The 14,792-nt window shown below is 45.8% G+C and overlaps 1 protein-coding gene across 4 annotated transcripts; it reads right to left on the bottom strand.

Moving 5' to 3' along the window:
- Nucleotides 1-1,895: 1,895 nt before the first annotated feature.
- LOC110505016 (protocadherin-10-like) lies at nt 1,896-14,563 on the bottom strand. Of its 4 annotated transcripts, none has more exons than XM_036970002.2 (5): nt 11,409-14,563; nt 10,358-10,416; nt 9,880-9,986; nt 5,155-5,312; nt 1,896-3,244 (listed from the first exon to the last, which is right to left on the bottom strand). In XM_036970002.2, the coding sequence occupies exons 1-5, from the start codon at nt 13,908-13,910 to the stop codon at nt 3,191-3,193; spliced, it is 2,880 nt and encodes a 959-aa protein (XP_036825897.1). In that variant the 5' UTR covers nt 13,911-14,563; the 3' UTR covers nt 1,896-3,190. The 4 variants fall into 4 exon arrangements, with proteins under 4 accessions (XP_036825897.1, XP_090077187.1, XP_036825898.1 ...); XM_090221061.1 differs by having other exon boundaries at nt 4,944-5,312; nt 11,409-14,422; XM_036970003.2 differs by having other exon boundaries at nt 11,574-14,414.
- Between the last annotated feature and the right edge of the window lie 229 nt (nt 14,564-14,792).

Below are 14,792 nucleotides of genomic sequence, written 5' to 3' on the forward strand. Positions count from 1 at the left end.
ACAAAACAAAACGCATCATTATTCCCATACTTAAAGAAAATCAGACAAATTATGCTACCCTCTGCCTATTGGCTACTTAGCTTATTCAAGCCTGTCTCAAAATACAACACTGTCCCTTTAAGACAAAAAAAAAGTTCTTTACCTGACTCACTTTCCAAAGATGTCTAGAAATGCACACATTTTGTGCTCTTGTAGGAAGCAATCACTCCCGCATTGCTGACTACAAATGATCTATAACTTGACTAATCAAAAAGTCCAAAGTAAAGGGCAATGTTGATAGTGTTAATTAACTAAGGGAGGGAAATCTAGAATGTTGAGTGAAGTTCAATCTCGTGCTTCTCTGCGCTCTGTGAAGTGGTAGGCCACACAGGCTCACAGAACAGGACTGCCGAGTGCTGAAGAGCATAGCGTGTAAAAATCGCCTGTTCTCAGTTGCAACACTCACTATCCACTTCCAAACTGCCTCTGGAAGGAATGTCAGCACAATGACTGTTTGTCGGGAGTTTAATGAAATGGGTTTCCATGGTCGAACAGCCGCATACAAGCCTAAGATCACCATGCGCAACGCCAAGTGTCGGCTTGTGTGGTGTAAAGCTCGCTGCCATTGGACTCTGGAGCAGTGGAAAAGCGTTCCCTGAAGTGATGAATGATGCTTCACCATCTGGCAGTCAGACAGATGAATCTGGGTTTGACGGATGCCAGAAGAACGCTACCTGCTTCAATGCATAGTGCCAACTAAGGCCCCTTTGTTCCAGTGGAGGGAAATCTTAACGCTACAGCATACAATGATATTCTAGATGATTAGTGCTTCCAACTTTGTGGCAACAGTTTGGGGAAGGCCCTTTCCTGTTTCAGCATGTCAATACCCCCGTGCACAAAGCGAGGACCTTACAGAAATGGTTGGTTGAGATTGGTGTGGAAGAACTTGACTGGCCTGCACAGAGCCCTGACCTCAACCCCATCGAACACCTTTGGGATGAACTGGAATGTCGACTTCGAGCCAGGCCTAATCGCCCAACATCAGTGTCCAACCTCACAAATCCTCCTGTGGCTGAATGGAAGCAAGACCCCGCAGCAATGTTCCAACATCTAGTGGAAAGCCTTCCCAGGAGAGTGGAGGCTGTTATAGCAGCTAAGGGGGGACCAACTCCATATTAATGCCCATGATTTTGGAATGAGATGTTCGGCCATGTAGTGTACGTCATCATTGTATTGCCTAAGTAGACATTTCTCACCACCCCTGCTAAACATAGTAAACACATATTTCCCATGACTTCTCTGTAGTGGTTGTCAAAGAGTAGAACTCCACTGAAGTGCAATGAACGTTGTGTCCAACTGAAAAGTGTGATTCTCCAGAACCCTGGTGCAGCAGGTAGCCTAGTGGTTAGAGCATTGAAAAGTTGCAGGATCGAATCCCCGAGCTGACAAGGTACAAATCTGCCGTTCTGCCCCTAAATAAGGCAGTTACCCCCCTAGGCCGTCATTGAAAATTAGAATTTGTTCTTAACTGACTTGCCTAGTTAAATAAAGGTACAATAAAAAATAAAAATAGTACAACTGCATCTGGAGTTTCATTCTGAGTCTTCCTTCCTGCAGATTACAACATGTCCTCACCGTGCATCAGTCACTAGAATGAACGCATCCCCAGAGGGGGGCGTGTAAAATCAAGAGAAATGGAGAATGTGAAAACAACTTTAACGTATCCTATGAAACGGGTGACACTTTACAGAGTAAAATATGAATTGAAGTTATCTAACGACCACTGACCACACGATGAAAGTACATCAGGACTACTGTAGATGTTATCATATCAGCCATTCCCTTCGCTGTGATTGGATGTTGTACGTGTATGTCTATACCCAAGTCATAGAAAATCAACCACATGAGACAGACCGTACATTTCTCATTTTTCGGTTTATTGTTGGCATTATGGTGTGTTTGTGTGTAAGACTGTGTGTATGTGTGTATGTTAGATTTTACACTGCATGTGTACAACACCTTTCATTATTTGGCCACTTTTTGATTTGTTCTTTTTAATTGACCCTTTTTTGGTTACAATAACACAGAATTACCATGGAATTCAATCTAAATTATTACCACTTTTATTTATAGACATGAATTTCAACTTTCAATATCCAAATGTGAAAAAATTAAATAATCAAACCGGATGAAAACTTGGTTTCACGTGAAAGATAAGGCCATTCTGTTTTCATGGTAAGAACGCCGCCAACCTGTAAGATCCTCCCAAGCCTTCTACAGCACTTTAAGCAGCGTATGGACCTCTGTCTACACACAATAGGAAACCCACCGAATAGATAGCATACCTTCAGAAAAAGTATATATTGATAGATTTATATATAGATTTATATTCATGTTGAAGCTTTTTAAAAGAGTACAGTTAACACTTCTCACACATTATATAAACTACTGAACAGCTTAGAATTCAAAGGCGAAGCCCATCACTGTCCAGACTCACTATGTTGTGAAAAAAGCAAAAGCAGAACTTAAAAAAAAATAATAATCACAATCTTTCCTTATAAAGTTGAAGTACTGTAGATCTGAGGAGAAGACACCTGACCACACAAACTGAATAGAAAAACAGTCAAGTCTAAAACAGTGGTATTGCATGTAAAATGCACAAAGATCTCCTGTACAACTGGCTTCTGCTGTGAGTATAAACATCTAAAGGGCTCAGTGACGTCGACGTTCCGTTTCCTGTCTTTTTTTGTTGTTCTTTTTTCTTTTTTTTTTATCTTCTTCTTAAAAGATGTACATTAGTGCTGTAAACAGGCACACACAGATCAGAGAGGAGAGATCCTCGTCCTCCTCCATCTCCTCCCTCGTCCTCCGTCCTCGTCCTCCTCCTCCTCCCTCATTCTCCTCCCCCTCTATTAGTTCTGTTTTCAACTCTGTCTCAGTCCTGCTGAGAGCGGTGGGGTCCTCGTGTAGAGCTGTCTGCCTGTCCGTCTCCCAACCGTGTCTCTCTGTCCGTCCCCACCACTTCCAACCCCTCCAGAGTCCCATAGATAGTAATATCCAAGGCCGGCAGTGTTCCAATAGAATTCCGGAGGGAATGTTGTCCACAGAGTTCCGTGTTCCGTAGGAGGAATGTCAGTCAGACGTGGTACAGCTAAGGAAATGGAACTTGATGCTCTATTTAGTTTTTGTCGTTTTGACTGATTGCGCAAAGTCATGCGGTCTCTGGTATGTCCACGCGAAAGGAGCTAGCAAACCCTTTTCCTCGCTGCAAGCAGAGAACACATGCTGATTAGGGGTCAAGTTTGTCTGCGAGAGAGAATGGATTACAGACAGTGCATCTACAGCAACCTTCATTTATTTACTCAGTGTTGTAAAGACAGTCAATGAAACAAGGTGAGGACGACTAGGAAGCCCTTTCATTCCTTCTCTTGTAGAATCATTTCAATCCGCTCAGTGAAATCACTCATGGATAACGCGTGGGAATATGGGTCTGCGTCTCTGAATATATTGCACACCCAATTTATTTAGGATAGCAAGAATGAGTCTTAACTCAAAATGGGCCATGGCCGACATAGGAACAAATGGAGTCCCCCCCCCCCCCCCCCCCCCCACCCCCCCACCCCATGACAGCTTAACAATCCCCCAGCTAGCAGCGGCTCTATGTCATCTCTGTTTGATCAGGGTAATGACCGACCCGGTATCCCAGGCCCTGCCTGGGCCGCCGTCTCTGGCTACAAGGGGCTCTGTGTGTCCGGATGACTTTATCAGATTAGGGAAAAACACAGCCTCTTAGTGTCACGAGACTATCCCCCCTATGCCCACCTGTTATCCCCTTACCAGACCCCCTAACAGACATCCTCTAAACAAGGAATGTCTTGTGGTGATTAACTCTACGACCTTGTTAAGTCGATGAGACAGAGAGGAGGAGGAGGAGGAGGAGGAGGGGGTTTAGACAGAGAGGAAGGTGCCATCTTTATCTTTATGGAGTCTCTACCTCATCTGTATTCATCAGAGGTAGTGCTTTGATACAAATATAAATGCTGGTATGACTGTCAAATGTTTTCCCTTTTGCCGCATGCCGCGGCTGTGTATTGCGGTAGTAGGTGAGACAGCGTGACTCCAGCAGTTTCAACATTTTGAGCGTGCTGTGTCGAGAGATGAAAGAAACGGGGAACACTTAAGGCGGCGCTTGACAAAATTATAATTAAGCATTATCACCAAATTGCAGTGATGAGTATGCTTCTCTTTCTGCCCTTTCAAAAGGGAGTTTCGAAACCGAAATTCCTTATGGAAATATGCCTCTTCTTCCATCTGCTTTCCTCAATTATCTAAAACGGTTTTAATCCTAGGAGCTAGAGTAAAACCATCAGATGAATACGAACGAGAGGGTAATCTCTTAGCCTCTATTCTTTTAAACAGATTAAAAAACACTCCTTTTTTCCCCCCATTCCCTTTCTGAACGAGGGAAGCAGCTTGTACGCGAACACATCCATCTCCCCATAATGAGACAGAGCTGTACACCACGTCAACGTCTCAGCGATGTCACAGCTCTCTTATGGATCCCAAACTGTACTCGAATTGATCATGGCACATTTATTTCAGAAAGGCACATAGATGGGGCTGCTGGTGGTGGAAGGAGGGAGTGACATTGATATGGAAGACTGTGTCGGAGGATGAGATCGCCACAGATAGAGAGAGTGATAATGAGGATGTGTGAAAGAGGAAGAGAGCGAATTAGTTCAAGTCTGACAACGGGGTGGGGGGGGGGGGGGGGGTGAATTAGATGGGTCAGTGGACTTGAAAGAATTTCATAGCACTTTGAGCCAATGGGGGAACAATGCGAATTGGTATTTTTTTTGTTGATTTTGTATTGTTCAAGTCAATGGTCAGATCAGGGTCGGCTGGTTGAGAGAGTGGAGCAGGGCGGGTTAGCTACAGAGCTGCCGTGCAAATCGGATACTCACTCAAATAGGCGGGTTTGTAAGGCGCTCGCGTGCTAGACAGAAGCGCCTCAAACTCTTTCCTCTCTAGCGCGGCTTGGTTGGCGTGGGTGGCATGGTGGTGGCTGAAGTGGAGGTGGTTTTTGTGGTGGTTTTGGTAGAGGTGGCTGAGGGGCGTCTCTTTGCCAAAGGTGGAGAATGACTTATCGCCCGTTTGATCTTGGCTTTCAAATACCTCAGTGTCGGGCACGGAGTCCATGCCTGGCACGTGCAGGTTGCTGCGGTAGTCTGCCGCCTGGCGCCCGTCGGAGGGCACGAAGGAGGGCATCCAGCAGCGGTCGGAGTGGCCCAGAGCCTTGCACTCCTCTGTGCAGTTAGAGAAGAGATCAGCGCCTGGGAAGTGAGGGAGGAGAGACGAAGAGGGGGGAAGGAGGGAGAATGGAGAGATAGGGGTCATAAAGGGGTCACATTCATATTCAAACAAGGTAAAAAAGGAAGCAGGAGAAACAAGCACACACACACACACACAGAAACACAAGCTGCTGTGTGTGTGCGCGCATGCGGGTGTAGACTCAGATCTCTTATTCCTCGTCACATGGTTCTCTCCTTCACCATATGAGATCAAAGCCAGCCCCCCGTCTAATGAAACAGCAGTGCACGTGGTGAGAGATAAACTCTCAGCCTCGCTGCACAGAAAAAACACCCTAGGAAGCCCAGCATGCACAGGGAAAGGTCAGAAGGTCTTTCTACCCCCGTCTTTCTACCGACACACTAGAGAGAGTCAAGCAAAAACAGCCCTTTGGGAAAAACCAACCAGGGCTTCTAACATACACAGTAAAGTTGTACATGCAATACACCATACTTCAAGTCCTAAGAGGGACGCGTATTCATGTATTATGTACGATGTGTGTTGTATTTTGTATTTGTTTTAATTGCCATTTGGAGATAGAGAAACAGGCTAAATTCATTGAATCATTGGCTGAGGTTGGAGGTTGAGAGGTCAGTAAAGGGTTAGTGTTTTCATGTCCCTCTGTGGTCGTCTCTCTCTCTCTCTCTCTCTCTCTCTCTCTCTCTCTTTCTCTGTGATCTCTCAGCAGCTCTGCCTGTTCCCGCTGAGTGAGAGACGTGTTTATAACCATTAACACCACACTACTACACTCTCAGAGCTTATTGTGACCAAGGTATTGGATCATGGAAACCACGGGCTCAAAATGATTGGATTACCTTGGTTATTCACATCCTTTCAAACTGGCCATGCAATTACATCCATTGAATGATTGCAAGATCAACAACTGTTGAAATAAACCCGAGTTCATCAGCATTCTGTCAAAGGGGAAGTTCATTCTGAGGTTATTCTTCATGAATGTGAGCCCGTGAATAACGAATCAAATCAATGTATGATTCAATTCGGATAGATATTTTGGGATTAAGCAAAACCAGGGTTTTTCCAAACTTAATCTGTATCAGTCGTAGTCCATGGTTTAGTCTACGTTTTTAAGTCAAACATACTGTAAGTCCTTTGTTGTGTGTGTCAGAGTAAAACCCAAACTGCTCACCAACAGTATCCTCAGTTAATCCTATGATATAGACTGATTAGGCTTCAGACTGCTGTGTGTGTGTGTGTGTGTGTGTGTGTGTGTGTGTGTGTGTGTGTGTGTGTGTGTGTGTGTGTGTGTGTGTGTGTGTGTGTGTGTGTGTGTGTGTGTGTGTGTGTGTGTGTGTGTGTGTGTGTGTGTGTGTGTGTGTCTGTTCGCGTGTGTGTGCGTGCGTGCGTTTCCACGGGTCAGCATAGGGAGAATTTGCTGTTACAAAGAGGATTAATTTGGCTCGGGCGTCGTTAACCTCTTGGGGAAACCGCCGAGGTTCCTAACGAGAGAGTTTGTTATTAAATATTAACAAACATCCATATATAAACCATCACGTTGAGTGTCAGCACAGAAAGTTACGTTTGTTCTATGGCATTATGTATCTACTAATAGAGACTCTATAGGCAATAGATCAATAAGTGGCTTCGGTGACACTTTATCTGGACAGTCCATCTGTAGATGCTCTACAGACTATCAGTAACACTTCAAATAACTATCTACTAACCCTGACCTTAACCCTTATCCTAACCCTAACCCTAAACGTAACCATAACCCTTATTCTAAACCTAACCCTATTCCTAACCTTAGCCGGCAGTTGCTTATCAACAGATAGTTTGTTGTTAGTATGATAACCTGTAGAGAATCTATAGATGGACTATCCAGACTCTCCAAATAGTGTGGCCGCGTTTTCTACCATACATTTACCCCTCATTTCAACAAGTGATACCTGCACTTCTTTAGATATTCACCAAAGCAATGTAACAATAACCTCTGACCCTGGATACTGAACATATTTCCATATCCAACAATCACACGTTGAGGCTTTTGAATATGAATTTCTTTAGCATTTTAAATAGGGCCCGTGCCCTGGCATTTAGAGTCTGGAGAAGTGATAAGGCACACACACACACACACACACTCCGGGGGAAACGTCTCCGCTACAAAGCCAGATCAAGACTTTTTGATATTTCTTGACATTTTCGGAAATTAGATGTTCCCTGAGGCACATTAGGTGTATCTTCAGAAGAAAGAAACTAGGAAAGGAAAAACACTGCTGTGTATCGAATTGACCTGTCCTCATAAAGCTGAAGGTTTATTAAAAGATGTGAATGAATATCCACATTATTTCTGGGCCGTAGTACTTTAACGATTTTACCGATCAAACATGAGAAAAGAATTACAGCCCCAGTCGAAGGCTATATAGTACATCAGTCTGACTTTAATATGCACTGAAAGCACTGTGTCAACACGTCTCTCCCTTACTCAGAGAGGGAGAGAGCGAGAGAGAGAGAGAGAGAGAGAGAGAGAGAGAGAGAGAGAGAGAGAGAGAGAGAGAGAGAGAGAGAGAGAGAGAGAGAGAGAGAGAGAAATTAAGATTGTTCAAGGGAGAGAGACTGTCTGTAAATGCACTGACCCCTACTTTATTGTGTATGTCTGTATCTTCTGATTGTGCATGGCTCTCGAGCAGGGCAAACAGCAGTCTTGATAATAACCTTCATTTGGTAATTGGTATGCAGAGGTCTGAAAATGAATTACTGATCAGCGAGCTGTTACCACAGCGATAACGTGAACCGCAGGCCTAAGGAGGAATTCGCCACGGCAACTGGGGGAATGGGGAGGGGGAAAGATGGAGAGGGGGATAGTGAGGTGGGAAGGAATGCCAATTCCAAAGTTCCAAAACAGTATGGTGACAATGTATCCATAATAACAGTCTATATAAGATAGGCTATGTCATCTCTGAGACCAGAATAGTACTCCACTTAGTCCATATCAACAAACCTTTATTCACCTAAATGATCACCATTTTCAATGACAATCACAGTGCTACAGTTGCCCTATGGTTCACCCTGTCCTCATTAAATTTGGGAATGTTCCATGGAAAATAAACATGTAATTAAGAAAAACCATGAGGTTTTGACATGTCGGCAAACTCGATTATCACTTATCAAACAAGCGGGTGATTTCCAAGTGTTGTGCAAGCAGACGATGCTAAGCCACGCTATCAATTATCCTAATCAAACAAAGACTAAATGCACAGCAATTAATCTCTTTAAAGACATTAAGCTCTGCGATAATTCCATAACAAAGCAACAGTAGCCTATTGCCATACAAGGATACTCAAAGTCAAAAGCAAAGACAGCAATGTCCACTCGGTAGCACGCCATGGAGTCAACACTTAGCATTGGGAGTCTGGTCAAGCCCAACATTAAGTAAAGAAGGGTTCTATGAATAAGGAAGTATAGCTCCTGTAGTCTCTGTATCGAAGAAGCTAATACTAGCCTGTAGCGTCTAATATGGCTAAAACGTATGTAGACATCAACCACCTAAACAAATGCCTTTTGGTTGAACATCAAAAGGTGTTCAATCTGAGAAGTGACTTTGTAGAGAAGTCCAAGCTAACCAGATACAGCTTTAAAAGAAGAGTAGGCTCAATTAAACAGGATGCTTCCTTAAAAACGTCTGTGTATATCCACAGGCTTACAATAGTGCCGTTATTATTTCTAGACATGGCTCGTTTCGCATGATGTGGGTTCACCCTCTGGGCTGACCATGTTGCTATCCAAAAAACCATAGGCATTGACACACACACACGCGCGCGCGGCTGGACCAAAGCAATCCCACGGATTAATGAAGAGATAACGGAATTCATAGCTGAGAAGACCAATTGTAAAAACCCGGTATGTGATCCTTTAGGTAGAGCAGATAAAAGCTGACGGGCAATCAGGAATGCGGGTCAGTGCGGTGGTAGGGGCCTAGGGCGGGCGGCAGCACCTAGCGCAGTCAATTAATGAATCGTTTGTTTGTCTGCGCCCGCAACTTATTTGGTCCCGTTCCCACACCACACCGCACCGCTCAATGACAAGCCAACCGGTCCTCGTTATGAATTCCGTCACGTTTCCGTCATGTGGTCCCTAGCAGCGGGCCCACCCTCATTAACGACCTTGCATTTTTACTAACAACAGGCTTAAATTCAGCAGCACGTCATTATCTCAAAACATTAACGAGATTGAGCTACAGCCAGGAGAGCGAATTCACGTTCACAGGACGACTAAAATGTACAAAAAAACAGCCCACTATTATAGTTATCTAAACCAGAAGAGTTAGAAAAACACTATAGGCAATATTTCAGAAATCCTAGGCACATTTTCAATATCTGAGATGGGGAGAATGAGTATGACACGACTAGTCTGGAACTCTGAAAGCAGCCGATATTCGCGCAGCTCATAATGAGTCGCTTACATTTCAGCACCACAATGGGAAGAGAGCAGTGGTGTTAACAGAGAAACGGCAGCCCCGGGAGCTGGATGACGAAAGAGCAACAAGCCGCACAACCAGCCAAGAACTAACAAGGGGACGGTGGTGGATGAACTTACCGGTAGAGTGACCTCGATTGGTGGCGTCATGGTCACTGTCGCCCTGTTCGCTGTCACCGTGACCACTGTCTTTCGAGCTAACGAGATCCGCTTCTTGGAAAGCCGAACTGGGCACAGAATAGGGGAAGAAGAAAGAACATTGAAGTGTAATTGAAGATAGTGGTAGGCCTCATTTATTTTGAAACGTATGTAAAAAATAATACAAATAAAAAGTTGTCAAAAATAGCGCAATGTCAATATCACAATCTTCATCGTCATCATAATTCATTATCCTGCACTTCATTATCATCATACTTGTTGGGAGTGTATTGCCAGGTGGACAGCGCCAGAATGGAAACCATTCCTAGGTATTGAGTCTTGGTGGCATGCTTTTGTGTTTGGTAGAGTCCCTCCCCTCTGGCATTGAATGGCCACTCTAAACAACACTCTCAATCACATCACTCGCAGGGCACCAGGCATGCGTGCTAGTGCTCCTTACCTGTTCACACGCCGAGGTCTGTCCACCAGGTAACTGAGTTCCGCTCGCTGATGTTTGGTCTGAAAGAGATAGGCGGGACATTCCTGTATTTGGGGCGTGGTGGTATTTGATCATCAAAACAGGATGTTCATGAGAACACAAAGTAACAACAATTACACCTGGTAAAGGGAAAGGGGGATACCTAGTCAATTGTTCAACAGAATGTATTCAACTGAAATGCGTCTTCCGCATTTAGCCCAACCCCTCGGAATGAGAGAGGAATATATTATATCTTATTGATATTTGATGTTAGATTTGAAGTGATGTTCTCATCTAGGCCTATATTTTGAGAGGTGCCGTTTTAGGCCTCCTACCCGAGAGCACAGATAGATATACCTACTGCCAGGGAGAAAATTAAGTGGTGCACCTATTCAGGCTGGCGCAACTATAGACGGATCTTTGTTTTAGTGCGACTCAGCACGATCGTGACTGGTGTGCGTAATGTGTGTGTTCTCACAGGGGACATGGTCATTGCGCAGACAACAGAAACACACACACACACCAGCCTTCAAGGCACCCATATATTAGCCTCATTTATGCTTATCTTATTCCAAACCCAGCCTACTTCAAAATCACTTCTGAGCAGAACATAAACATGCAATCATTACTATTGCATTGATAATCTATCTCCCGCAGGACTGCCAACCGCAACATGTCAGCAACTAGCAATCATGTTCGGTTGAATTGCCGATCCGGAAATTAATGGCAGGATATGCAGGATTATGTATTATGGAAAATAACAAACATATTTGTAGAGGACTCTGTTTAAACAAGGGGGTGATGCAACATACAGGAAGTTATCGTCATTTTTAGGGATGCTTAATTAAATAAATTCCCTGGCAATGCGTAATGTATCATATTTTTTATTACATTTGATCTACCTACTAATAGCAGCAGTGAGAATGTTTTTAAACAAGCATATGTTTGCGGTTATCTCAATCTATATGCAATATACTGATAGCAATTACATGCTGTGGGTTTTGGGGGTTCGAAGGTATGAGAGGACTCTTACCTCGCTTGATAAAATGCTGCCGTTTGATATGATGTCAGGTTGCTGGTCAGTGTACCCTGTCACTATGGCCCCGCACGGGTTGTGTTCGGTGTCTGTGCTCCTAGATGGGCTACACGGCTTTAGGAACATGAGGTCGGTTTTGGCAGACTCCGGAGTCAGACATACCTGGTAGCAATAGTTCTGGTTTTGGTGGTGAGAGCCGAAGCTCCCGGACTCTTCCACTGGCACCTGAGCTGTACCGGCCCCGGTGACGTTGGCGCTCTGCACCAGCATGATATCAGACTTGCTGAGCTTTTTCTTGCGGGCTCGCGCATGCCTGCTGCAGCATGTGGCGCACCCGAGGCAACAATCACTGGTGAGGCACGTGTAGATATTTAGCTTTTTGTCCTTCTGGCAGCGCACTGCCAGCACGATCATAGCCAGGAGGAAGATGAAGGAGACAGAGCCCAGGGCGATGATGAGGATGAGGGTGAGGTCCAGAGTGGTCTCCTTGGACTTGGCGGTGCCCCTCTCCCGGTGGTCCTCCACCACGCTGTCCACCAGCACCACGAACACACTGGCGGTGGAGGAGAGGGGTGGCTGGCCGTGGTCCCTCACCTCTATCAACAGGTCATACATCTGGTTGGGGTCCCGCTTGGTTGAGACGCGCCGGGCAGTGCGCAGCTCTCCTGTCCTCCAGTCCATACGGAACATGCCGTTCTCGTTTCCCCTCTGGATGCTGTAGGAGAGCCGTGCGTTCTCGCCGTCATCTGCGTCCATGGCGACGATACGGGTCACCAGGTAGCCAGGCTCTGCGGAGCGGGGCAGTGGCTCTCTCGCAGTGCCATTTTTACCCAGAGGAGCAATGACTGAGGGAGGGTTGTCATTCTGGTCTACGATGATCACTTTGACCGTGGCGTTCGAGGAAAGCTCGGGGCTACCTGCATCTTTCGCCTTAACCATGAAAGTGAAGTCTTTAAGCTGCTCGTAATCGAATGATCTGAGTGCGTAAAGGTAGCCCGTTTCCTCATTGATTGACACATATGTTTTCACAGACATACCCTGAATATCACAATCCATTATGGAGTAACTAATTAGAGCGTTCTGTCCAACGTCTGGGTCCAGAGCGGTCACAGCGTGGATATAAGCACCTGGCACATTGTTTTCAGTCACATACACATCATATATGGGCTGCGTAAACGTTGGCGCATTGTCATTTTCATCCGAGACTTGCACTTTGATTGATTTACTGGTTGCGAGGGAAGGGGTCCCTGTATCCTTGGCAACTACAGTCACTGAATAAGAGTCAGCATTCTCCCTATTTAGAGGTCCGTCTGTTACAATGGTGAAATAGTTCCTGAAGGAGGGTTTGAGTTTGAACGGGACATCGCCGAGGATTTCAACATGAATCTTTCCGTTTTCCTCGGCATCTTTGTCCGTCACGCTCAGCAGGGCTATAACGGTTCCTGGGGCTGCCCTCTCGCTCACCGACTCAGTCACGGTGCTAAAGGTGATCTCAGGAGCATTATCATTTACGTCTGTCACTTTCACCAGAACTTTACAGTGTGCAGCTACGGCATTGGGTCCAAGATCTTTCGCCTGAACGAATATTTGATATAAACTGCTCTCCTCAAAATCCACCTCGCCGCACACCTCGATGCGTCCAGTGCGCGCATCTATGGCGAACAGATCCTTGACGCGGCTGGATATGTGGTTGCTGAATGAATACACTATCTCCCCGTTCTGCCCCTCGTCCAAGTCGGTGGCGTTCAGTTGGATAACGAGGGTCCCCACCGGTGCGTTCTCCTGAAGGCTCACCGAATACACCGGCTGGTCAAACACGGGCACGTTGTCGTTAGAATCCAGCACTTTGACCACCAGCAGAGCAGTGCCTGTCCGTGGAGGCTGCCCCCCGTCCACCGCAGTTAGCACGTACCTGTGGGCCGCCTGCTGCTCCCTGTCCAGCGGCTTCTCCAGCACCAGCTCTGCGAATTTGTTCCCGTCGGTCTGCGTCTGCACATCCAGGTAGAAGTAGTTATTGGTGGTGATGTCGTATGTGCGCAGCGCATTGGAGCCCACGTCCGGATCGAATGCACTCTCAAGAGGGAACCGGGTACCGGGGGTAGCGCTCTCTGAAATCTCCACGGTGATGTCGGTCTCGGGGAAGCTGGGCGGATTGTCATTTATATCCACGACCTCTATCTCCACGCGGAACAGCTCGAGTGGGTTCTCCAGAAACACTTCAAGGTGTAATAGGCAGCTGGCACTCTGCTTACAGATCTGCTCCCGGTCAATTCTTTCGTTGACGAACAGAATCCCGTTCTCCATGTTCACTTCCAGGTACGGCGTCCGCGAGCTAGGCACCACCTGGAAGCGCCGCGAGGCGATTTTGGTCATGTCCAGTCCAAGGTCCTCGGCGATATTCCCCACGAAGGTGCCGTGATCCGCCTCCTCCGGCACAGAGTAGCGTATCTGCGAGACCACTCCATTCGTAATACACAGAAGAAGGAATAGCACAATCATCGCCAAAGAACAAGTGTACTTTGGAAAAAATCTTATCCTTGTTTATTTAACGCGTCAATTCCCATCACCATTAGTCCAAGGAAAGTCCCCAAAATGTATAAGGCTTTGGGAGGAAAAAACGTGTCTTTTAGTAGTCCCGTCAACCGTGGACCATCTTGTTTGTGATGGTTAATGCAGGTCTGATTACACCCAAAAGCCTGTCTTCACTGCCAAATCAACAAGCTCTGGGCTACTTCAGATGCGTCCGTTTATGGCAGCAGTGCACATTCCAATGATGTGGAGTGCTATTTAAGTGATGAGGAGATTCCTCTAAATGCATATATCAATTTTAAAACATCATAATCCGTACTATGCACGTAATCGATGGATTTTGTCATGAGCTTTTTCTAATTATGCCTATTCTCAAACAGCCACTGACTTTCTCTCTCTCTCTCTCAGTGATATCTGCTCCCTATAGCGCACACACTGCTGCGGTCTCCTCTCCGACAACTGAATGCTGTTCACTCAACTATTCGCTTTTTCCGCAGCGCACCTACTCTACCAGCCAACGGGATCTTCGGGCACCAGCAGAGCTCACTCCTCATTGGACGTTTGGGACGTCTGTTAACAGTGGACAGCGCTCTATGTGATGTGACGCTCCCCGCCTAGTTTCTGGTTCGAGCTGAATACTTAACGAGGAAGATACATTTGAAAGAGGGGAGGAAGTTGGGGTTTTATTGTTTTTAACAAAACCACAACGCACCATTTCTTGTTTTGTAGGAAAACGGAACACAGTAATTAATAATTAGATGATTGTCATTGATTGATGTGTAGACTATTTGTTTGAGGATAATGCATGGAAATTCGAGATGAATAGGCCAGATATCCGTCAATCACGTATAT

This window comes from Oncorhynchus mykiss, chromosome 25 (genome assembly GCF_057628025.1).
Source record: "Oncorhynchus mykiss isolate SJ-2025 chromosome 25, ASM5762802v1, whole genome shotgun sequence".
NCBI lineage: Eukaryota > Metazoa > Chordata > Actinopteri > Salmoniformes > Salmonidae > Oncorhynchus > Oncorhynchus mykiss.

Coding starts and splice junctions, on each gene's coding strand:
- LOC110505016 (XM_090221061.1), bottom strand. CDS start 13,910: ATGATTGTGCTATTCCTTCTTCTGTGTATTACGAATGGAGTGGTCTCG. Junction 10,417..11,408: donor GCAGCATTTTATCAAGCGAG/GTAAGAGTCCTC, acceptor TATCTCTTTCAG/ACCAAACATCAGCGAGCGGA. Junction 9,987..10,357: donor AGACCTCGGCGTGTGAACAG/GTAAGGAGCACT, acceptor TTCTGTGCCCAG/TTCGGCTTTCCAAGAAGCGG.